Source organism: Apium graveolens, chromosome 4 (genome assembly GCF_009905375.1).
Source record: "Apium graveolens cultivar Ventura chromosome 4, ASM990537v1, whole genome shotgun sequence".
In the NCBI taxonomy this organism is placed as follows: Eukaryota; Viridiplantae; Streptophyta; class Magnoliopsida; order Apiales; family Apiaceae; genus Apium; species Apium graveolens.
Genome location: NC_133650.1, coordinates 180,270,266 through 180,292,900, shown reverse-complemented (window position 1 = coordinate 180,292,900; position 22,635 = coordinate 180,270,266). Strand labels below are relative to the sequence as shown.

The following is a 22,635-nucleotide window of genomic DNA, read 5'->3' as shown; positions in this document are numbered from 1 at the left end:
ACTGAGAACAGAAGAGGCTTCGCCGACTGAGAACACCTAAGAAAGAAAGCTTCTAGAACACTCATCTTATGCAACTAAGGTGTGGGGTTGTATTTTCATTATCCGAGAGCTGGGGTAATGTACAACGTCTTCTTCGTCCTAACGGCTGTTCTTTGCCGCTTCTATCCTACGTTTAGGCTTGAATGTCGCGTAACACCTATGGAGTCCTATTCTTGCGATAAAACGCTCAATATTAGCCAACGAATCGACGAGCTCTCTAAAGAATTTGTGAGCCCTTCTAGTAGCTTCTCATTTCTCACGCTCTGCCATTGCCATAGACCTCAGACTCAACAACATTGATCTCGGTCATGGGTCATCTAGGTCTTTGATTCATTCTTGCACCCGCTCCCGGGCATCAGAAGTAATAGAAGAAGTGTTGTTGCCATCAGAGCTCTCATTGCCAGAGCTAGAGGTAGGCTCACAAGTGCTAGTTTCATCAGTGCTTTCTCTTTTTCTTTCTTCTCTTTCACTTCTAGAATCATTTCTATCCCGCTCTCGCGCATCAATGGAATTAGTAGAAGAAGTGCTATCATAGTAGCTTCCATTGCTATCATAGTAGCTTCCATTGCTCTCATAATCATCATACGTAGGCAGGAAGTCAGCTAGCGATTCGAGTCTTTCGTCTCCATACATTTCTTTTCTTTCCATGTATTTAGAGTAAGCGAAGTTGACACATGTTATACGATATTTGTACAACATCAAAAGTCTAAGGTTAGCGTTATCTCCCTTCTCTGCTTCTCTTTTTAGCTCCATATGGGTTCTCTCTTTCCATACCCATACGTGTTGTGCTTTATCTTTATCCTTGAATTTCTCAAGAAGTATCTGAACGTCTGGATCATAGGGATAAGGAATATCAGCAGAATAATCCCCAGCATACCAGTTGGATAGTGTAATATCTTCTACTCTTGTCTTACCTTCCCTGATGTCCTTCTGGGTCTTAAAGATAGCATAGGCCCGGTTTGCACATCTGATGTCAGATTTCCAATGCTTGATTAATCTAGGGTTTACTACATCGTCTGAATTGAGTTTGCTTAGCATTTCTTCTGCTTTTGCTTTTCGATCCCAGATCTCTTTCACTCTATCTTTGTTCTCCATTCTAATAACATAGTATTCAATCAATTCATTTTCTTGATCTTCTCCGCGGTCGATTAGGTTTATGATATATTGTTCGTTCTCTCTTCTAGAATCATTTGTATCCCGCGCACTTCTATCATAGTAGGTGTCAGAATCAGTTGTACAGGCTTCATGTTGAGAATAATCATCTATGTCTCGCGCTGTAGTGTAATCATTTGCAGTAGGTGCATAGGTAGAAGTAGGCTCACAAGTGATAGTTGAATCAGTGGCTTCTCTTTTTCTTTCATCTCTTTCTCTTCTAAGTTTTTTTACAAGTTTATCCCATCTACTGCTAGTTGAAGAATGGTTATCAGAAGTGTTAGTAGTCTCATCTTCTTTATCATCTATAGGAGGTATGATTTCATTCTTATTGTCACTGCCAGAGCCTGAATCACTACCAGAGCTATTGCTATTATCATTGCTTTCATTAGAACTGCCGTAGCCAGGGCTAGAGTCTGAATGATTGCCTGAGCTATCAGATTCTGAATTCATGCCTGAGCTATCAGATTCTGAATTCATGCCTGATCTATCAGATTCTCTGTCAGCATCACTCTGATATGTTTCAAGCGTGGTATTTAGGCTTTCATTAGAATCTTTCTCATTAGTGATTTTCTTGATAATGTATCTCAAGTCCTGATGTGAGCAGTCTTTTAAGTTTTCCACTTTAAAGGGTGTGGTTTCCAACCAAACATTATTTTCAGTGTATACCACGTTCCTTTTGGTACCGACATCCACATTCATCGCAAGATTCGTCATTTTCTTAACAACCTGAAGTTTATTCCAATCAACACCAAAGGGAGTAGAATACGGTACACTTTGATTCTTTTTTCTGTTAGCATATTGGTTTTCATACCAATCAATGTCAACAAATTGTTTGGCTGCACCCTTGTGTTTTATTACACCATTACCATCTATTTTCATATAGTAATAGGTTTTAGGTGCTAAAAAGATACCACTAACTATTTTATCTTCTAGCTTAAACTTACCTAAGACTGAAGAAGATATCATCTCGTCTGAGAGTGGGTTACCAAGAATGATAGAGTCTGTGTCTGTGTAGTAGCAGTCATCTCTTGATATATGTGGATACATATGGATCCTTGCACATGCTGTAATAGCCGCTGCTAGTTGGACTGCAGTATTCTTAGGCGGGTCCCAACTATCTGTTGATAGATCTTTAATAAAATTAGCTACGTATGTATCTTCGTTCAGTTTGTCCCCATCTATGAAAGTATTCTTTCTTACTAATTGATTGTAACAATCTTGATCGCAGATCTCGGTAATAGTCATTTTTGGATTGATACCAAATCTGCTGTAAAGAGAATTCATAAGGATTTTGTAAACATAAGAAATTGCTTCATTCCCATCTTTCTTAGCCTCTAACCTGCTATTATATATATCGTTTACAAAGGCCTTGAAAGGGCTTTCCGTCTTCTTAAAGAGATAGCCGCGTAGAGGGCAAACGATGTATCCCAAATCGCGAGCATATTTCAACTCCTCGCTATAGTAAACACCTACAAAGTATCCTGTTGGAAAAATGAGAGATCCAGTCTCCTTTTCCCTATAAGGTAGAAATGGTTTCTTGATAGAATCCGGGCATTTCACATAAGCCTCAATAAATCCATAGAGGGTGTCTAAATCCTTATTCCTCAGATCTCTATTCCAGTATGGTTTACCAGCAGGCATTGGGTATTCTTGCATCACATAGGGATAGAGAGAGTTCACATCATAGTAGAACAAGTTCTCACCTTTTGCTTTATAGACATCAACATGACCCCCGTAGTAGCCCTTCCTGATGAATTTGTCTTCATTCACGTTTGGGATGTGGATTGGAAAAGACGAAGCATCATAGTATTGAATACGAAAGATTCTCATAGCTAGGGATGATATGGTCAAGACTGTATTTATGTTCACATTATAGAGATTCAAGATGATCTCTTGAGCTTTTTTCATAACTCCTCCAAGTAGAAGCACATCCTGCTTCAAATACTCTAGCAATTCTTCTTCCCTAAGAGAGATATCTTCCACGGTTTTGAGTTGCTCATGATCGAAATTGTATTTACCCCCAAGATCCGGACACAGGTTCTGTGCCAGGGTAGCCAGTTTTCCAGGAAGTAGATTTAACGAATCTTTGAAGGTGAATAACAGAACACCTTTCTTATCAACCATCTTTCCATCCACCTCTTGTTGCATCTTTTTGTAGACTTTGATCTCGTAAATTCGATGGTTTCTAATCAGAGGTTTAATTATGTAGTATGGATGACGACAGATTAAGTGCTTAAGCAATATTATTCCATCAAATCGTGATAAGTTATGGAAGTATATAGACTTAGCTGTCTTATACTATTTATTAACTACTAAATCAATCCGTTTAACCATCTCATATAGGATCTTATCGCTCCTATCTTTGAAGAATGAATAGAATTTTTTGTAAAGAAAATACTCGCTATAGAAAGTCATAATATCAGCTTTATCCACTTCCTTTTCAGGTAGAACCACTAGTAAACCTACTGCGTATGGAGTCTGCACTTCTATCCCCGTATCATCCTTATGAAGGATTGTCTCAATATCGGCCACTAGAAAAGGTGTAACACCCTTTGAATTTGAAGAAATGATTTGCGATATATTGCTATTATAATTACATTTCTTATTAGAAATAGGTTTAGCAACAGGGGGTTTTACATCTCTTCTAACTTTGTCGTTAAAAACCTTAGAAAGAATAAGCTGCTTGCCGTAACCATCATCTTTATATTCATAGTCATAGTCATCATCTTTATAGTCATCATCTTTATAGTCATGAGAAAGATCCTCAAAAAGGGCATCAAGTACCTTTATGATTTCATCTTTTGAGAGTTGTTTTTCAAGATTTTTTCCAGTTAAAAAGATACGCAGGGCTATTTTGATAATGAAAACACCCTTGTATTTCTCAAATACTTGGGTAACAACCCTATAGATATAACGAAATATATCCTTATAAGGAAGGAACGCGCTACCATCTTGTAGAGTCAATGGTATTGCATCACATATACTATATGTAATATCCTTACCATTCTTATCAACTAGGGTCAAGATCATATTGAATTTGTGTTAGGTCCCAATTTGTTTGTAGAAGGGGGGGTTGAATGCAAACAATACCGTTTCGTCGAATAAAATGCGGAATAAAATTATGAAACAAAATTCAAGTTAAATAAAACTTTTATTAAACTTGAAAGGTGTTACAACTACGGTATCGGTTACAAGGGATTAATCTCAAATCAATTATTACAAATTTAGAATAAATTCGACATGAACTTTTTCTATTTTTGTAATTAAAAGATCAAATGCTAAAAGCGATTTGAGATTAAGTTCTAGGGATTTTAATCCGCTAGATAGATACACAAGAACAAGATAAGTATTTCTAGTTGATTGGATTTAACTTTACAATCTAGAAAATTGATCTTGAAGTTGCAGAATAGATGTAATATTTTTCTGCTTCTTTTTCTCTTTTGTTCTTCTGTATGTTGTGTTCTGTTTGATTGATTGATTTTTTGAATTGCTGCTTCTGCTTCTATTTAACAATCCAACCGAGAGAAAAAGAACTGGAATGACAATCCTTTTTAGCTTGAAAGACTTTCGGTGAGACAATCTATTAGAGCTAGCAAGACAATTAAAATGAACTAGCAAGACTTTCGGTATGACTATTGATTGTCATACCGATTGTCATATTAGTTCAAATGAAATTGTTTTACTGAATTAATAATTGATTTTAATCTAAATAATAATTCTATCAATACAATCAACTGAATCAGCATGACATTCGGTATGACTATCAATTGTCATACCGATTGTCATACTAGTACAATCAGTTGTCTTTTTTAGAATTATCACAGATTTTAATCAATTAACATTCTGAAAATCCTCATTTATTAACTCTAAATTAATTAATCAATTTAATTCAATTAATCAATAAATTAATCCTTGCAGATATAATTTATTCTCTTAATTAAATTATATGACTTAATTAATTAATAGAGAATTAATACTATCCCTGAGCAGCATCCATTCTTCTGACAATCTTCTGAAAGTCTCTGAGACTTATGAATCAATTCCGTCACTTTAATGCTGACACTCGATGTACTGTCTGGTTCATGAGTGACTAACTTTCGCGACGTTTCTTCATGTCTTGACTTTGTTGTTATGATTGAATCCTTGTAATAAATGATACCTTGACGAGATCTCTGTCACTTGATTAAATCCACGATCTTGATTTATATCACTGAGGCATGATCAAATTCTTGAACTTCTTCCAGTGAATCTTCAAGTCTGCAGATGAACAATGTTCCTTTATTCTTTGACAGATGTTACTTTGTGAGATCTCTCTGATGCTTGATCCACTATTTACTTATTACATTCTTATTTGAGTTGAGTTAAATACTCGAATAAACGAGTAGGCTATGACATATGCCTTTCAATCTCCCCCTATTTGCTTGTTAGACAATAACAGCAAATACCTAGAGGATAACTCAACTAACAAATAAGAAAAAGATATAAACAGTAATGTAAAGTAAATAGCAGAAAAGTTCTGGATTATATTTAACATTTTCCAGATTCCAAATGAAATTTATAAGTGAATACAAGATAGATGTTCCTCTAGCCTGAACATATAACTACATTAGTCTATCTTGATTCATAACGCTCTAATCATATTACATTGAGTTTTGAGCTAATTGACTTTAGTTGTCTTCTCTTCTGACTTCACCTTCTTCTAAATCTTGAAGCAATTCCTTGTCAAAGATACGATCTTTTTCTGAAGTGAAGCTTGCAGGCCTGCCTGGTTGAACTCCAACTGTCTTCAACTTATTCTTGAGTTGATTGTACCTTTTAACATTCTTCTCACAATAAGCTTGAATCAAGTCAGCAGCTTGAGTCTTCAACATGGATGAATATCCAGCAGTTCTCAAATGATGTTCCATCCAGACCAGATGCTTAGCTGAGTAGTCTTTAAGAGATTGTACATCTAGCTGACAGATTTGAAGACAATCAGACTTAAAGAATCTCACTTGATGAGGATTGTTGACCACTTGAGGACTAGCCCTGCTGGAAAACTCTTTAAGCCTTTCCCGAAGAACTTCATTCAACTCTGAGCTTCTTTTCACTTTGTTTAAAAGAACCCAAATCTCTGACAACGAACGATTCTCAAATAGATGAAGTGACACCTTGAATGATCCTTCACTCTGACAATATACAAAAATGCTCATCTCATTTAGGGATCTATCAAAAGCAGCTGTGATCCTTGAGACTTCAGTCTTGATAGCATTCATGTACATGTCATTGTTAGGATTTGAGATTTCCAGCTTGTCAAGAAGATGTAAGAACTGCCTATCATTGTTAGTGCATAGCTGAGGCATATCGAGTACTCTCCTAGCTTCATCCCACTTTCCACCAATCTTTAGTCTGACATCTCTTCTCCTTTCTTGAGCTTTAATGTCATGAAGACGTTGTTTTTGAAGAGTTTCTGTTCTTTGTATGTCTTTTCTCCTATCAATGATCTGTGAGACCTTCTTGAGTTCAGCTTCTTTTCTTTGCATCTCTGACTGCTCTTTCTGAAATTCTTTCTCAAACCTAGGATCCACTGTATCTTCTTCTTCCCAATCTTCAAAATCACTTTCTTCTTCAGCTTCAAATAACCCATCTTTATCTTCCTGAACTGGTTCAGTGGGAATGTCAAAAATATCGAAGTCATCCTGTTCTCCACTGTAGTAGGCATCATCAGCCTTTCCTTTATCTCCAGCAGAAGTATCTTTTTCTTTCCCTTTGGAACTACTCCCTTTCTTCTCCCCCTTAGTTGAGGGATCCTCTGCTGACTTTCCTTTGAAACCTCCACCACTTCCAGAGCCTGATCCTCCACCAGACGGTCCTTCAAAATAAGCTCTTTGTTCTTCATTAGGGCAATGAGAATTCTTGATCATGTAATATAAGTGCTTCATGCCTTCATTTAGATGTTCCATGCCCGTCTCTATCTTTAGAAATCTTGAGTTGTCCAGTGAATGATTCATCTCAACGAGGTCTTCAAGAGAAGTCATTCTTGTATGTAGGGAGCAGAAGTTGGATATGTCATCAGCTGATAAATTTGGAGTGTCCTGAATAGAATTGAGCTTTGGTATTACAGTAGTCTTTAAATCTGAGATGTCATTCCTTATGATTGCAAGCTGATTGTCGACAGAGGTGGAAGAAGAAGACCGTTCAACCACTTGTGCTTTGAATGCTTGAGCTTCAGCTTGACTTTTAGCAAGTTCTTCTTTCAGGGCAGCAATCTGAGCTAACAGGTTGACATTATCAGTGTCTGTGTGTGCTCTCACCTGAAGTTCACTCGTGTTTGGTTCACTCATCTCACGTGCATGTGTTTCTCTCAATATGATTGCTCGTGAGGAGTCTTCCAATTGCTGTTCTTGTGTACCTGCATTAAAAATCACCCTAGCCTCTTCAAGAGAGGTCAGTGGTGGTGCAATGGGAATTCGCGAGTCCCGATCCTCAGTCAATGCTATCAAATCTTTTGGAATAGATGTCTGAATTGCTTCAGGGATAGATTGACCGAGTTGCCCTCCACTTTCTCCAGATAAATCTGCGAGTGAAGAATCCCATAAGGGAGCCAGAGTTGTTGGATCTGGGAGGGGAGAAAATGACTCTATTAAAGATGGCGGAGAGTCAGATTTTCTCTCTGAAGCATGTGACTGCTCTTCTGCCGTAACTATGGCAGGCACTGTAACCGACTCTACGTGCACTCCTCGCTGTGTGTCCTGAGTATTATCTGGGGAAGTGTATGGTTCCATTGTGAGTAATGGAATTGTGCTTGACTCAGTACAAGATGCCATGGCCCTATGGCGAATTTCAATAGATGCATCCTGTTGAGAGAATGCCTCTAGTAACTGTTCATTGGCCATTTCAAAGTCCATGTCCTGTTGGGAGGACAAGGATGGGCTTTCAGATGCCTCAGAATAGGTTTTTCTTTTCTTAGGAGGAGGCAGAGCTGAGGGTTCACTCGTATTTGACATTGTACTACTTCCTAGTAATCTTCTGGGTAACATTTTAGACAGTGGGGGAAAGGTTGAGATAGAATGAGACTCTGTGTTTGGCTCTATGACCTGGGATTGAAGCTGTGGTTCTACAACTTCATGGTCAGCCCTATCAACCACTGAGGGTCTGTTAACAGAAGTAGGAAGAGAGTGAGAGTGAGGAGTTACTACCTGTAATGGAAGAGCCTGGGTGGCTTGAACCACTGGAGGTTGAGGTTGCTGTTCATGGCCGGGTAGATTAAAAATAGGTAAGGGAATAAATTGGCCATGAAAGCAGATACAAGTACTGGTACTTGCATAAATTTGAAGGTTGTGTCTTGACGAGTGTAAATCTTTTTGCTAACTGGTGGGTGTTCGGTTACAGCAGAGTTAGCAAAAAGTGCTTTGTGTTCAGGGGTGAGTAGATGATCTGCTATAAGCATAAGAAAACGAGCATAGTAACATGATACCCTACGATTTGTAGAATGATCACGTAAAGCAGAAGTTAGACGTCTCAAGAGAATGGGAAAAAGTAGTTTGCCAAAATTGATCCTTTGATTGAAAACAACCGTAAGACCAATATACTGCAGGGTGGAAGTAATGTTATGAAAATTAGATTTTGTGCAGTTGGCAAACACTTTGGAAAGTGTATCGAAGAATATATCCCATTCAGACACCAAATTTGATTTAGAAAGTTTGGTTAAATTGATCACCCCCTGATAGTGAATGGCATTGAAAAAATTGGTGATATCATTTTCAGAGGGTAAATTACAGAAATTGTCTAGTGGAAAATTTAACGCACGATTGACGACTGTTTCATCAACTACATACTGTGTGTTTGCGATGGTGAATGAAAAAGATTTTGAATCATCGGCCACAGTAGAAGTTGTGCAAATCAGTCTAAGTAGATCGACGTTTAAAATCACATTTGATTCAATAGCAGAGCTAACAATCGAATGATCATTTAAAAATCTAATCAAAGGCTTAAATTTTTCAACATCACATTTTTCCGGATTAAAATAACCAACCTGATTATGCGCGACAATTTGGAAATTGAGAGCCATTTTTTTTAAAGAATAATAATAAGACACAAGCTTTTCAGAATTTTAAGAATAATTTTTATTTAAGAAAAATTCAACAGCATCTCTTTATATATATACTTGTAAGTATATATCACTAAAGTGATGATTAAGTTTGCTGAGTGAAAACTCGAGCAAGGAAATATGGTGACTGATTTTTTTTTTGTTTGTTCGAGGAGAGAGAAGAGAGAAAAAGGGAGTGAAAAAACTGTTCAAAATTTTTTGAAATGAACTGCTATGTTGAAATGGTTTAAAACAAAACAACAACAGCCTTTATATAACAGCTGGTATGACAATCCGGGATTGTCATACCGATTGTCATACCAGGCAAAAGAAGGAAAAGAAACAAATAAAAATAAATAACTGGTATGACAATCTGATAGTCATACCGATTGTCATACCAGTACAAAATAAAACAATATAATTCTGATATTAATTTTATTACTGGCATGACAATCAATAGTCATACCGATTGTCTTGCCAGTTATAAAATTAATCTGATTTTAAAATAAGCAATCATTATTACTAAAATGACTTTCAGCAAGACAATTTCAATTGTCTTGCCGATTGTCTTTCTAGAATAAGATAAAATAAGCATTAACAGATTTATATTTACATGTGTACTGAAATGATTTTCAGCAAGACAATTTTAATTGTCTTGCCGATTGTCTTTGCAGTAGAAAAACAAAATAAATATGTACAGACCTCTAATTATGTACTGAAGCTATATTTCAAAATAGTACAACTGAAATAAACACTTAAAATTTTCACAGAGACAAAGACAATATTTCAGAATTAATTATTTTTATTCCAAAAATAGATTTCTGTTGAATTTTAGCAAATAAAATTCATAGAAAAATATCTTTAGAGGAAATAAAATATTCTGAGATATTTTAAATTAACAAGTAGAGTAAATAACATAGATAAGATAATATATATTACATAGAAATAAGCAAGAAATATGATAAAATGATAAAATAAATTTGCAAATGAATTTTTCATTTATGAAAAATTCATTTGTAAATTCATTCAAGAACAGATTCCAGATATTAATTAAATTAATCACTAAAACTATTTAACATGCCCAATTTACCAACTAATCTGGTAAATGTGGATTCGTCAAGTGGTTTAGTGAAAATATCTGCTATTTGTTCTTCTGTTGGAACAAAAAATAGTTCAACAGTACCATTCATGACGTGCTCTCTAATAAAATGATACCTGATGTCAATGTGCTTTGTCCTCGAGTGCTGCACAGGGTTGTTGGTGATGGCTATTGCACTTGTATTGTCACATAAAATAGGAATCTTGTTCAATACAAAGCCATAGTCTCGTAGTTGGTTCCTAATCCACAAGATCTGAGCACAGCAGCTTCCAGCAGCAATATATTCAGCCTCGGCCGTTGAGTTGGAAACTGTTTGCTGTTTCTTGCTGTACCATGAGACTAGCCTGCTTCCTAAGAATTGACAACTTCCTGAGGTGCTTTTCCTATCAACAACACTTCCTGCATAATCTGAATCTGTATATCCGACAAGGTTAAAACCAGATTCTTTAGGGTACCAAATACCTAGATTTGGTGTTCCCTTAAGATATCTTAAGATTCGTTTAACAGCAACGAGATGAATATCTCTAGGATCCGCTTGGAACCTTGCACATAAACATGTAGCATACATAATATCTGGTCTACTTGCAGTAAGATAGAGTAACGAGCCAATCATACCTCTGTAGCTTGTGACATCTACCTTAATGGAGTTTTCATATGGTCCAAGCTTGACAGCTGTAGTTGATGGAGTCCTTGCTGATGCAGAATCCTCTAGATTGTATTTTTTGAGGAGTTCCTTGAGATACTTGGATTGACAAATAAATGTTCCATCTAACCTTTGATTTACTTGTAATCCAAGAAAGAACTTCAGCTCTCCCATCATGCTCATTTCAAACTTGCTGTGCATTAACTTAGCAAATCTCTTACAGAGATTATCATTAGTAGACCCAAATATTATATCATCCACATAGACTTGGACTAATATAGTATCATTCTTATGTTTTTTAGAAAAGAGAGTTTTGTCTATGACACCTCTAATAAAGCTATTTTCAATAAGAAATTCAGAGAGAGTGTCATACCATTTTCTTGGTGAATGTTTTAGCCCATAGATAGCCTTGAAAAGAAAGAAGACAAAATCCATATGATTTGGATCTTCAAAACCAGGAGGTTGCTCTACATATACCTCTTCATCCAGCTTTCCATTCAGAAAGGCGCTCTTGACATCCATTTGATAAACTTTAAAGTTTGAAAATGCTGCGAATGCCAGAAATATCCTGATGGCCTCAAGTCTAGCCACTGGAGCATAGGTTTCATCATAATCAATACCTTCAGCTTGAGAATACCCTTTAGCTACCAGTCTTGCCTTGTTTCTTGTAACCACACCATCTTCATCTAGTTTATTCCTGAATACCCACCTTGTACCAACAGCTTTCTTGTGTACAGGCCTAGGTACCAGTTTCCAGACTTGTTGACTTTCAAACTGATTGAGTTCATCTTGCATAGCAATCACCCAATCTGGATCAGTCAGTGCTTCTTCAATTTTCTTAGGTTCCATCTCAGAAAGAAATCCTGAGAACAGACACTCATTTTGAGTAGCACGTCTAGTTCTGACTCCAACATCTGGATCACCAATAATCAACTCAAAAGGGTGAGCTTTATTCCAGACAGTCTGTCTTGGAAGATTTGATCTTGATGATTCGCCTTGAAATTCATTGTGATGTTGTGTCCTACTAGATGATCCTTCAGCATCTCCCCCTGAGTTGTTGCCATGTTGACTTGAAGATTCTCCGTCAGTAGCAGTGGTATCTCCATTGTTTCCAGAGTTTCCATCACTATTACCTTGAGTATTATCAGGATTAACAGGTTCTTCAACAGCAACAACCTCAGGTTCTTGACCATGTTCTGACTCTGAATCTGACGTATCATCAAACTTCAGTTTCTCAGAAGGATCTTCAGTTTGGATACTAGGGAGTTTAGTGTCATCAAATGTAACATTGACACTTTCAGTTACTTTGTGTTGATCAATGATATACACTCTATATGATCTTCTTCCATATCCAACAAAAATACCCTCATATGCCTTTGCCTCGAACTTACCACGACGATCATCTCCATCCTTGAGCACGAAGCATCTGGCACCAAATACATGAAAGTATTTGATAGAAGGTTTCTGTTCATTCAAAATCTCATAAGGAGTTTTCATGAAGTCTTTGTTGATTAGAGTTCGATTCTGAGTATAACATGCAGTATTGACAGCTTCAGCCCAAAAGTACATTGGAAGACCTGATTCATTTAACATCGTTCTTGCAGCTTCAATCAATGTACGATTCTTCCTTTCTACCACTCCATTTTGCTGAGGGGTTCTAGGAGCTGAAAATTGTCTGGTAATCCCTTTGTCTGTACAGAATCCATTTAGAAGTGCATTCTTGAATTCTGTTCCATTATCTGACCTTATTGCTCTAACAGGGACGTTAGAATCTAACTCAATCATCTTGATATAATCAATCACAACTTGTGGTGTTTCATCCTTAGAGTGAAGAAATAAAACCCACGTATACTTGGAATAGTCATCAACTATCACAAGACAGTAACACTTCTTTGACATAGAAAGGATATTAACTGGACCAAATAAATCCATGTGCAATAATTGCAGAACACCAGTTATGGAAGATGTGTCAGTGCCTTTGTGACTTGCTTTCTTTGACTTTCCTTTCTGGCAAGCCTCACATAGTCCTTCTGGAGAGAATTCCAGCTGAGGCAGACCTCTTACCAATTCTCTTTTGACAAGAGAATTCATTATCTTGAAATTGAGATGGGAAAGTCTCTTGTGCCATAGCCAACTCTCATTTGACGATGCTTTTGCATAGAAACAATTGACTTCAAGATTGCTTCCAGAGTTCATGTCAGCTACGAACAGATTTCCTTTCCGTATTCCCATTAAGGAGGGTTTTTCACTTTTCTTGTGCAGAATCTGACACTTCAGCTTGTCGAATAAAACATTGTAGCCGTTGTCACAGAACTGACTAATGCTAAGCAGATTGTGTTCAAGTCCTTGCACAAGATATACATTTTCAATGATAACATTTCCAGCTTGCAAACAGCCATATCCCTCCGTTAAACCTTTGCTGTTATCTCCAAAGGTAACCACTGGGCCAGCTTTCTCAACCACATTTGATAGCAGGGCTCTATCTCTGGTCATATGTCTTGACGATCCACTGTCAAGAATCCACACTACCGGTTGTACCTGTTTAATGCCCTGCAATACAAATGGATTAGAACTTCTTCGGAACCCAAGCTTGGCTGGGTCCGGCATACTTGTAAAATTGGCCTTTATCAGGCAAAACAACATTCTTAATTTCACTATTCTCAACATTCTCAATGACTGAACATTTGACCTTTAAAACAGCCTTATCAGATTTATGTTTAGGCTTAGGCACAAATGTCTCCTTTCTAGCTTTAGGAGGACTAGCAGTCTTAGACCTATCATGCTTTCTATTATTCACATGCTGACGAGGAGTAGTCTTATCATTAGAAGCATGCTTACCATTAAAATAAGCAAACAACAGATTAAAAGCACAAGACATACAATCAGGAACACCACATGCTTTATGAGAAGGATTAACAATAGGCAACTTATGCATGGTAGACATGGCATTTGTGTTATCCAACTCATGTGTGTCTGAGTTAGTCTCAGTTGCTTTCACAACCTTGACTGGAACTTTTGACACACTTGACTTGGAGACAGCTTTCCCATTAGCATTATCTTCAGCACGGATTTCTTCTTGAATAATAAAAGAGGTCTCATCAAATGGTTCAGCAATTGATTCCTTATAGAGGGGTTCATCAACACCCTTAAGCACATGTGGTACTTCCCTGCCTTTAGCACATACATGAGGAGGGGAGTTTATGCCTAATTTTCCAATAGCAGCATTGTAATCATAACCTATTCCATGTGTTTGATTAACAGCTTGCTTATTGTAAAACTCTTTGGACTTCGAACAAGAATTAAAGTAAGCTTTAACCTTAGCCTCAAGACCGGTGATCTTGTCTTTGAGAATAGTTTCGAGTTGTCTATAACAGTCAACTCTATTCTCTAGAAAAGATACTTGGTCTTTAAGTTTATCTTGATTAATGTGCACAAGTCTTAATTCATTGACCTCTTTCTCAAGGTCTTTGATTTGTTGATTTAACAATTCATTATCACGACGAGCACAATCTAAGTTACCTCTTAGATGATAAACCATTTCAGCATCAGAAAGTTTTACCTCTTTTCTTGACGATGAGGTGCTTGCATCACTAGCCATGAGAGCAAGATTCCCAACTTCTTCATCTTCACTGTCAGTATCATCCCAGCTTCTTCCCTTTGCCAGGTACGCCCTTTCAGATTTACTCTTCTGATTAGAATCGTAAGAGTTCTTCCTTGCTTGTTTTGGCTTCCTGCATTCTGTGGCAAAGTGTCCCAACTCATTACAGTTGAAGCATCGAATGGTGCTTCGATCAACCATCCCTGTTTTATACCCACCACTGCTGGTGTTAGAGGATGAAGATCCACCTTTCTGGAATCTGTTGTAGTTGGACTTGTACTTGAACTTGGGATTCCTTTTGAATCTGACATTTGAGAATCTCTTGACAATCAGGGCCATTGACTCATCCTCCAATTGCTCCAGTTCTTCCAAGGAATAATAATCATCTCCTGATTGATTTGTAGTAGGAGAATCAAATTCTGCTACTATCACATTATCTTCAACCTTGGAAGACTGTACCATTCTATCTGACTGTTGAGATTGTTGTTGATATAGTGGTTGTTGTTGTTGTTCATCAGCTACCAGAGCAGTAGACGTGCTGACCACTCTTCCTTTCCCGTAAACTTCCTTCTGCTGAATCTGCTCCAACTCATAAGTCTTTAACACACCATATAGCCTTTCCAAAGAAATCTCACTCAGATCTCTTGCTTCTCTTATGGCAGTGATTCTATGTTCGAGATGAGTTGGCAGTGTTAAAAGGAACTTTTTATTGACCTCCCTGATGGAATAGTATTTACCATTAATGTTCAGGTTGTTGATCAATGCATTGTACCTCTCAAACACTTCAGTGATTCCTTCTCCTGGATTGGATTTAAAGTATTCATACTCAGAGGTTAGGATTTCTAGTTTGTTCTCCCTAACTTCCTCTGTGCCTTCATTAATAATCTCAATAGTTTCCCAGATATGTTTAGAATCTTTACAATTCATCACATGTCTGTTCATTAGGGGATTAAGGGAATCTACTAAGATTAATTGAAGGCTAGCATCCAGGGAAGCTTCTTCTATTTCAGCAGGAGAGAAGTCCTCAGGATCCTTCACATAAGTTCTCGCTTTGGTGATCACCACATCATTCTCTATTACCTCTGGTTCAATAACCATAGGAATTTTTGGACCCTTCTTCAACACTTGCAAATATTTGGGATTAGCAACCTGTAAAAACAGTAGCATCTTCTTCTTCCACATCACATAATTTTCTTTATCGAAAAGTGGAATTTTAACGGTTCCAACTTTTTGTGTAGTCATTATGAATTTTTGAGTGAATAAAAATTCAAGAAGTGAAAGAAACACAAAAGTCTAGGATCTTGATTTGTACGTTAATCAGAAGGCTCTGATACCAATTGTTAGGTCCCAATTTGTTTGTAGAAGGGGGGGTTGAATGCAAACAATACCGTTTCGTCGAATAAAATGCGGAATAAAATTGTGAAACAAAATTCAAGTTAAATAAAACTTTTATTAAACTTGAAAGGTGTTACAACTACGGTATCGGTTACAAGGGATTAATCTCAAATCAATTATTACAAATTTAGAATAAATTCGACATGAACTTTTTCTATTTTTGTAATTAAAAGATCAAATGCTAAAAGCGATTTGAGATTAAGTTCTAGGGATTTTAATCCGCTAGATAGATACACAAGAACAAGATAAGTATTTCTAGTTGATTGGATTTAACTTTACAATCTAGAAAATTGATCTTGAAGTTGCAGAATAGATGTAATATTTTTCTGCTTCTTTTTCTCTTTTGTTCTTCTGTATGTTGTGTTCTGTTTGATTGATTGATTTTTTGAATTGCTGCTTCTGCTTCTATTTAACAATCCAACCGAGAGAAAAAGAACTGGAATGACAATCCTTTTTAGCTTGAAAGACTTTCGGTGAGACAATCTATTAGAGCTAGCAAGACAATTAAAATGAACTAGCAAGACTTTCGGTATGACTATTGATTGTCATACCGATTGTCATATTAGTTCAAATGAAATTGTTTTACTGAATTAATAATTGATTTTAATCTAAATAATAATTCTATCAATACAATCAACTGAATCAGCATGACATTCGGTATGACTATCAATTGTCATACCGATTGTCATACTAGTACAATCAGTTGTCTTTTTTAGAATTATCACAGATTTTAATCAATTAACATTCTGAAAATCCTCATTTATTAACTCTAAATTAATTAATCAATTTAATTCAATTAATCAATAAATTAATCCTTGCAGATATAATTTATTCTCTTAATTAAATTATATGACTTAATTAATTAATAGAGAATTAATACTATCCCTGAGCAGCATCCATTCTTCTGACAATCTTCTGAAAGTCTCTGAGACTTATGAATCAATTCCGTCACTTTAATGCTGACACTCGATGTACTGTCTAGTTCATGAGTGACTAACTTTCGTGACGTTTCTTCATGTCTTGACTTTGTTGTTATGATTGAATCCTTGTAATAAATGATACCTTGACGAGATCTCTGTCACTTGATTAAATCCACGATCTTGATTTATATCACTGAGGCATGATCAAATTCTTGAACTTCTTCCAGTGAATCTTCAAGTCTGCAGATGAACAATGTTCCTTTATTCTTTGACAGATGTTACTTTATGAGATCTCTCTGATGCTTGATCCACTATTTACTTATTACATTCTTATTTGAGTTGAGTTAAATACTCGAATAAACGAGTAGGCTATGACATATGCCTTTCAATTTGGTATATCCTTCTACCGATGAGAAGACATAACGAATTAGAAGATCTAATACAGCAAGGGTTATTAAATCGATTTCCTTAACGGTGAAACCTGGGCCTATATCATGTGTAGCTAGAATCAAAGACTGATGTGGAGCCGCATATGTTGTATTTATTATACGCGTATATAATAAATCATAATCAAAGTAATGGGTTTTCTTTGTAGTACAGTATGAACGGGTTGTATGAACCCTTAAATATGCCCCCTTTTTCCCAACCATGCTAATAGTGTAAACAATATCGAGCTGAAAGCTCATTTTTGAACGAATTCCACATCCTTACATGATTAGCATATCTCTCATCATTTGTTTTGCCGTGCTCGGTAGGACCACAGACCGCATTTATATAGGAATTATATGAATTAATTATCAATCTTTTCTTCTTCGTCCAAGTATTATTTTTACCCCTCAGCTCTGCTAGAATGCAATTATTTAAGAGAGCTTCGAGTTCAACAGAAGGTATAACTCTTTCGAATGATGGATTATGGTAACCGGGTTTTGATAAATTCATATAGATGAACTCGTTAATCACTACAAGAGGCGGACCCATTTCCTTATAGGCATCAATATATAATTTCGGTAATATAGAGCTATAGGGTACTGTTGATAGAAAGTTGTCGTGAACAGTGTAGATAGGGATAGAATCCTTGAGTAAGGAGTTGACTACACTCATTGCGAGACAGGCATCCTTTTGATGAATGAAGTTGACAAAGGTTGATGTCATCATTTTTCTACTATCCCGTTTATCAGATGGTATTGAGAGAGTTACTTTTCTCTTCGAAGAAGATTTTATATCATGGACCCATATATGAGTCTCTGATGATTTTCGATAATCCTGTATTGTTGTAAACCACGGGACTTTATAGCAAACGGCAAGATCCCTTTCTGACGAAAACCAACCTATATTTTTGATCAAATTCATCAAGCAATACAGCCTATCATATTTCTTTTCAAAGAATACATAAAACACTTTTGCCACTGTTTTTGAGCGCTTACCCAGATCGAGAGGTAAAGCCTCTTGCAGATAGGCTGCAGTGCTCATTATAGTTTTACCATATATCATTGGCATGAATATATTCTTCATTATCTTACGCGTCAGATTTTCACCTACAGTAAGAATGAGTGAATCTTTTTTATAAGTTTCTTTTATGAAGACTTTCATATCTTCGAGAAGGTATTCATACAAATCTTGGATATTATCATCATTATCAGGGGCTATAAGATTTGTATTCTGAGCTAGCGATTTATCCAATAAAAAGTAGCTCATTAGCTGATAAGCACTCGCGGAGGCATCCTGGGTTATGGGATAATAAATTAGATATTGAAATATATCGGGACCCCTCTCAGGAGGCCTTTCATCGACATCATTTAATGCAACAGCACATGACAGTAACTGTAATGGTTTTTTAGCATCACGAGCTTTTTCGATTAAAGTATTATTATCATTTAGAGATGAGGAGATATAGTCTGCACACCATTTTAAACCATTACTGTAATTTATAAACCCCTTGTAATGGAAGGATGATGCTTCGACAAAAGACTTTAAGAGATTCATATCTTTTTGGTTATCTAAACTATAAGCGTCTTCCGCAATGACGACCAGGCTTCTGGCTAGATCACGTTCATGGAAATGCAAAATACCGCTGCGATAGATTCGTCCTCGGAAATCCAGAAAAGCTGGCAAATAAAAACGGTATCCCTCGTAGACTATTGATAATTTCAATATGTATTGCTCATAGCAGGCACGCTGAATGAGTTGACTCAATTCCTTGAATAAGGTTGAAAGGCGTACACCTTTTTTGAAATTATATGAATAATACTTATTCTTAAATATCTCATATATACCCTTGAATTTCAATTTAAAATAGAAATGAAGGCAGGAGTAAACCATGCTCTACCAATATAGACTCATTATCTCGAATATATTTCAAGAAAAGGCTATTTACTTTAAATGGTTCACTTTGTAGTTTATTCATGATATTACATAATTGATTAGAATTCTGATTTAATTTTAGATAAAAATGATCTATATTATGAGAGCTTAACAAACGGTAACGCTCGTCTATATCCGCTGTTAAACTACTTAAGTAACCACCCCTTATATCTGAGAGATACTTGGGCTTTTGATTATCAGGAAGAATACTTTTCCAATCTTCTGGTTTGCAGACCATAGGTAAACTAAACCTGATAGGCAAATCAGAGACGGGAAATTTACAGTGTACGTTCTGATGCTTAGCAATATAGAAATCACTCCCTTTCTTGCGGATAGGATCATCTTCAATATTCCCAATATGCGATACTTCTATCAAATCCCTTTTTTGCATGAATTCAACTAATTCAGTGCCGAAGCTAAAATATCTGCTGCGGGTTTTAGCTCTGGTTTTAGCTTCATCGCTGGCTTTAGCTTTAGGAGCGCTAGGTTGTTCAGGCACAACGGGAGTCCATTCTCTATGAAATTTGCGCCTCATTAATAAAGTGATCTGTGAACGAACAACAGTATCTAAACGATCTACTAGAGTAGATAGACGAATAACTGAATTAGATTCTACTGCATTAAACAAAGTACTTAACACATGTATTATTAATACTTCCAACGTATAATTACCAAACACATTAAGTGATTCTTTTTCTTCATCAGAGAGCTTTTTACTCAACAAAAGAAAATCCTTTGCAGAACTATAACCAAGAGTTGCAGACTGTTCTCCTTTCTTAATCATATATGTGATTACGTTTGGAACATTTTTATACATAGACTCTTCATCAAACTCAAAAGAAGACTCCTCGATGAATTTTTGAATATCTCGTAATTCTTCCTCGCTAAGATTCATACCACGATGATGGTTCAGACGCTTGAATACGACCTGTTTATAGATGAAGTCATTCTTCATAGGAACACATTCATTCATGTTAGTGATCTCACATTTTTTTATAGCCTCATCATAAAATTCAACCCAGAATTTGATGACCTTTTCTCGATCATCATTTCCGATACAAGGTAAAAATTCGTGAGAATTGAATATCCAAGTAGTATTAGAGGGTTTATACACCTTAGCAGCGTTAAAAAAATTCCAGATCATGGAAACATTTTGTTTTATACAGAGTGAAAATCCTGGATTTTGCACGGTATCTAGAATACCTATTCTTGCATATATGAATTAAGCGTTCTTACTTATTAAGAAGCGTTCTTACTTTTCATATAGTGGAGAAAGGGTATTATCTAGAAAATCAAGAACCGTGAGGCCGCCACCCTGTGGACTGGTATACTATACTAACCCATATCAGCAGTGAGAGGCTGGAATCAATCAACATCCTCTATACTTTCCGGGATTGGGCATCCATAAATTAGCCCTGTGAGAGGGTCCCCTATAGATGGATTGGAATGTTTTAAACATGAAGTGCCTAACTCAGCTCCATGCTGCCCTACACCCTAATATAGTCTACCAGTGTATCCACACTCTATAAATGCGTAGAAGAATATAAGATTACTGCTATAGAGATGGGCCTGATATTACTCTATAAGGGTGCCCCCCTGGGGTATGATATTTTTCATCTACAACTTAAAATCGCCAAAATTTTAACCCTCGCCTTTCCATTTCCATTTTCCAACTATGTCAAATACTTACTTACCTACTCGATGACATCCCCTTTCATATTCTGTCACGACTAATATCCGTTCACGTTTTTAGGCATCTTTAAGTCTTCTTGTTAAGTAAAAAAGCGTTCTTTTCATGCGATCCTTCTCATCAGTTATTCTGAGATTTGTCATCCTCAATATATATTTTCCTACTTAAAGTGTCGGCTATCACATTGGCCTTTCCTTGATGATAATAGATTTCTCAATCATAGCCTTTGATCAATTTGACTATACCCTCTATCTCGTGTTCAGTGTAAAAAAAAAATTCCAAAATTTTCTCATAAGTAAACTCCTTGTACCTTTCAGTCTGAACCTTATCGCAATTATTCTAGATTATTATTAGAAAGCCTTATGTTACGGTCCTTAAGCTGCGTAGACATATCATTAGACTTCACGCAACATCCTATTTTTATTGTTGAGTATTTTTAGCACGGGATCACTACTAACCTTACCTTCACCTTTTGAAAAATCTTATTCCTCAAATTCATATATGCTTTTTTTCCCCGAATTTATTAGCACCTCTCCCGATAATGTTTCATAGAACTGTACCTCACTAATCACGTCGTATCCCTATTTTCGTTCTTCTATAACCATCTTAAAGATACTTATGATAATAATTAAACATGGTATTCTTCTCTTTAAAACAACTTACTCATCACGATGCTCCGATTGCACCATCATAGCACTTAGCTTTCAGTCTCATATTACAACAACCGGTTTTCAACTATTCCTCTCTTTGTTGGGAAGGCAATTAGCCTTGGAAAAATGATTTTCACAGTATCGATGAAATTTAGACAATCTTAACAAGATTTTAAAATCTAACATCTAAACGAATAATGAGCTCTGAATAAAAGAGTCACAACACTCACAAATTTATAACTTGGAAGGAAGAATACAACATGGATTATCCTTCCATGTCCTTAGAATTTTATATTGTGATATTATGGAGAATATCCATTGAAAGCAATGATTGTTGAATAATACCATCATACGAATGATATTTGTAAGATTTTCCCATTGAAAGAATACTTTTCATCCCGAAAAATGAAAGAAATATCGAATAACATCCTCAACCAAAGGTTAACCATTGAGGTCTCAAAGAGGTGCTGTTTTGAAAGAAGGAATTCGATCCAATGATTAATAAATAAGGAAGTATATTGTTCTTCAATCACTTTGAAATTTTAATTGGATATTCGTTATACAACGAAAGAATAAAATATTTCATGAACAAAATATTTCATAAAACTGAATGTGAATTCTCGTTTGAGTGGGCGACCTAGTTAGGTCTCAATTAAATCATTCTTTGAAAATTTTGTTAACAATTAAATCTGGCATATATAATGCACTATGGAATAATCAAAATTTTATTGGAAGTGGAACTAGCAAAATAATAACTAGTCCATATCAAACAATATTATCAACCGGCTAAGAAAATGGCCAGCACAATTGGTTTGGCCCATAGCAACTAGCTAGGACGATTAGCTAGGCTTTTGTCGTATTAATTAAAATTTTGACTAGTTAGGACAATTAACTAGTCATTCATGATAACATATGCAACTAGGCATATTTCAGTTTGTTTGTAAACATCTCAACATCGTAACCACTGAAGAAATTGTGGTTACCTGGATGACGATTTTGAAATAAAGAGTTTTTAAA

The 22,635-nt window shown here is 36.1% G+C and overlaps 1 protein-coding gene and 1 pseudogene across 1 annotated transcript; both read right to left on the bottom strand.

The window, feature by feature from the left end:
• Window positions 1–369: 369 nt before the first annotated feature.
• On the bottom strand, window positions 370–4,224 carry LOC141719193 (DNA polymerase-like; annotated as a pseudogene).
• A 13,344-nt stretch (window positions 4,225–17,568) lies between these two features.
• LOC141719192 (putative DNA-directed RNA polymerase) lies at window positions 17,569–20,422 on the bottom strand. The gene is given in 2 exon segments (XM_074521577.1): window positions 17,569–19,209; window positions 19,211–20,422. Coding segments are annotated over 2 exon segments (2,853 nt in total).
• Between the last annotated feature and the right edge of the window lie 2,213 nt (window positions 20,423–22,635).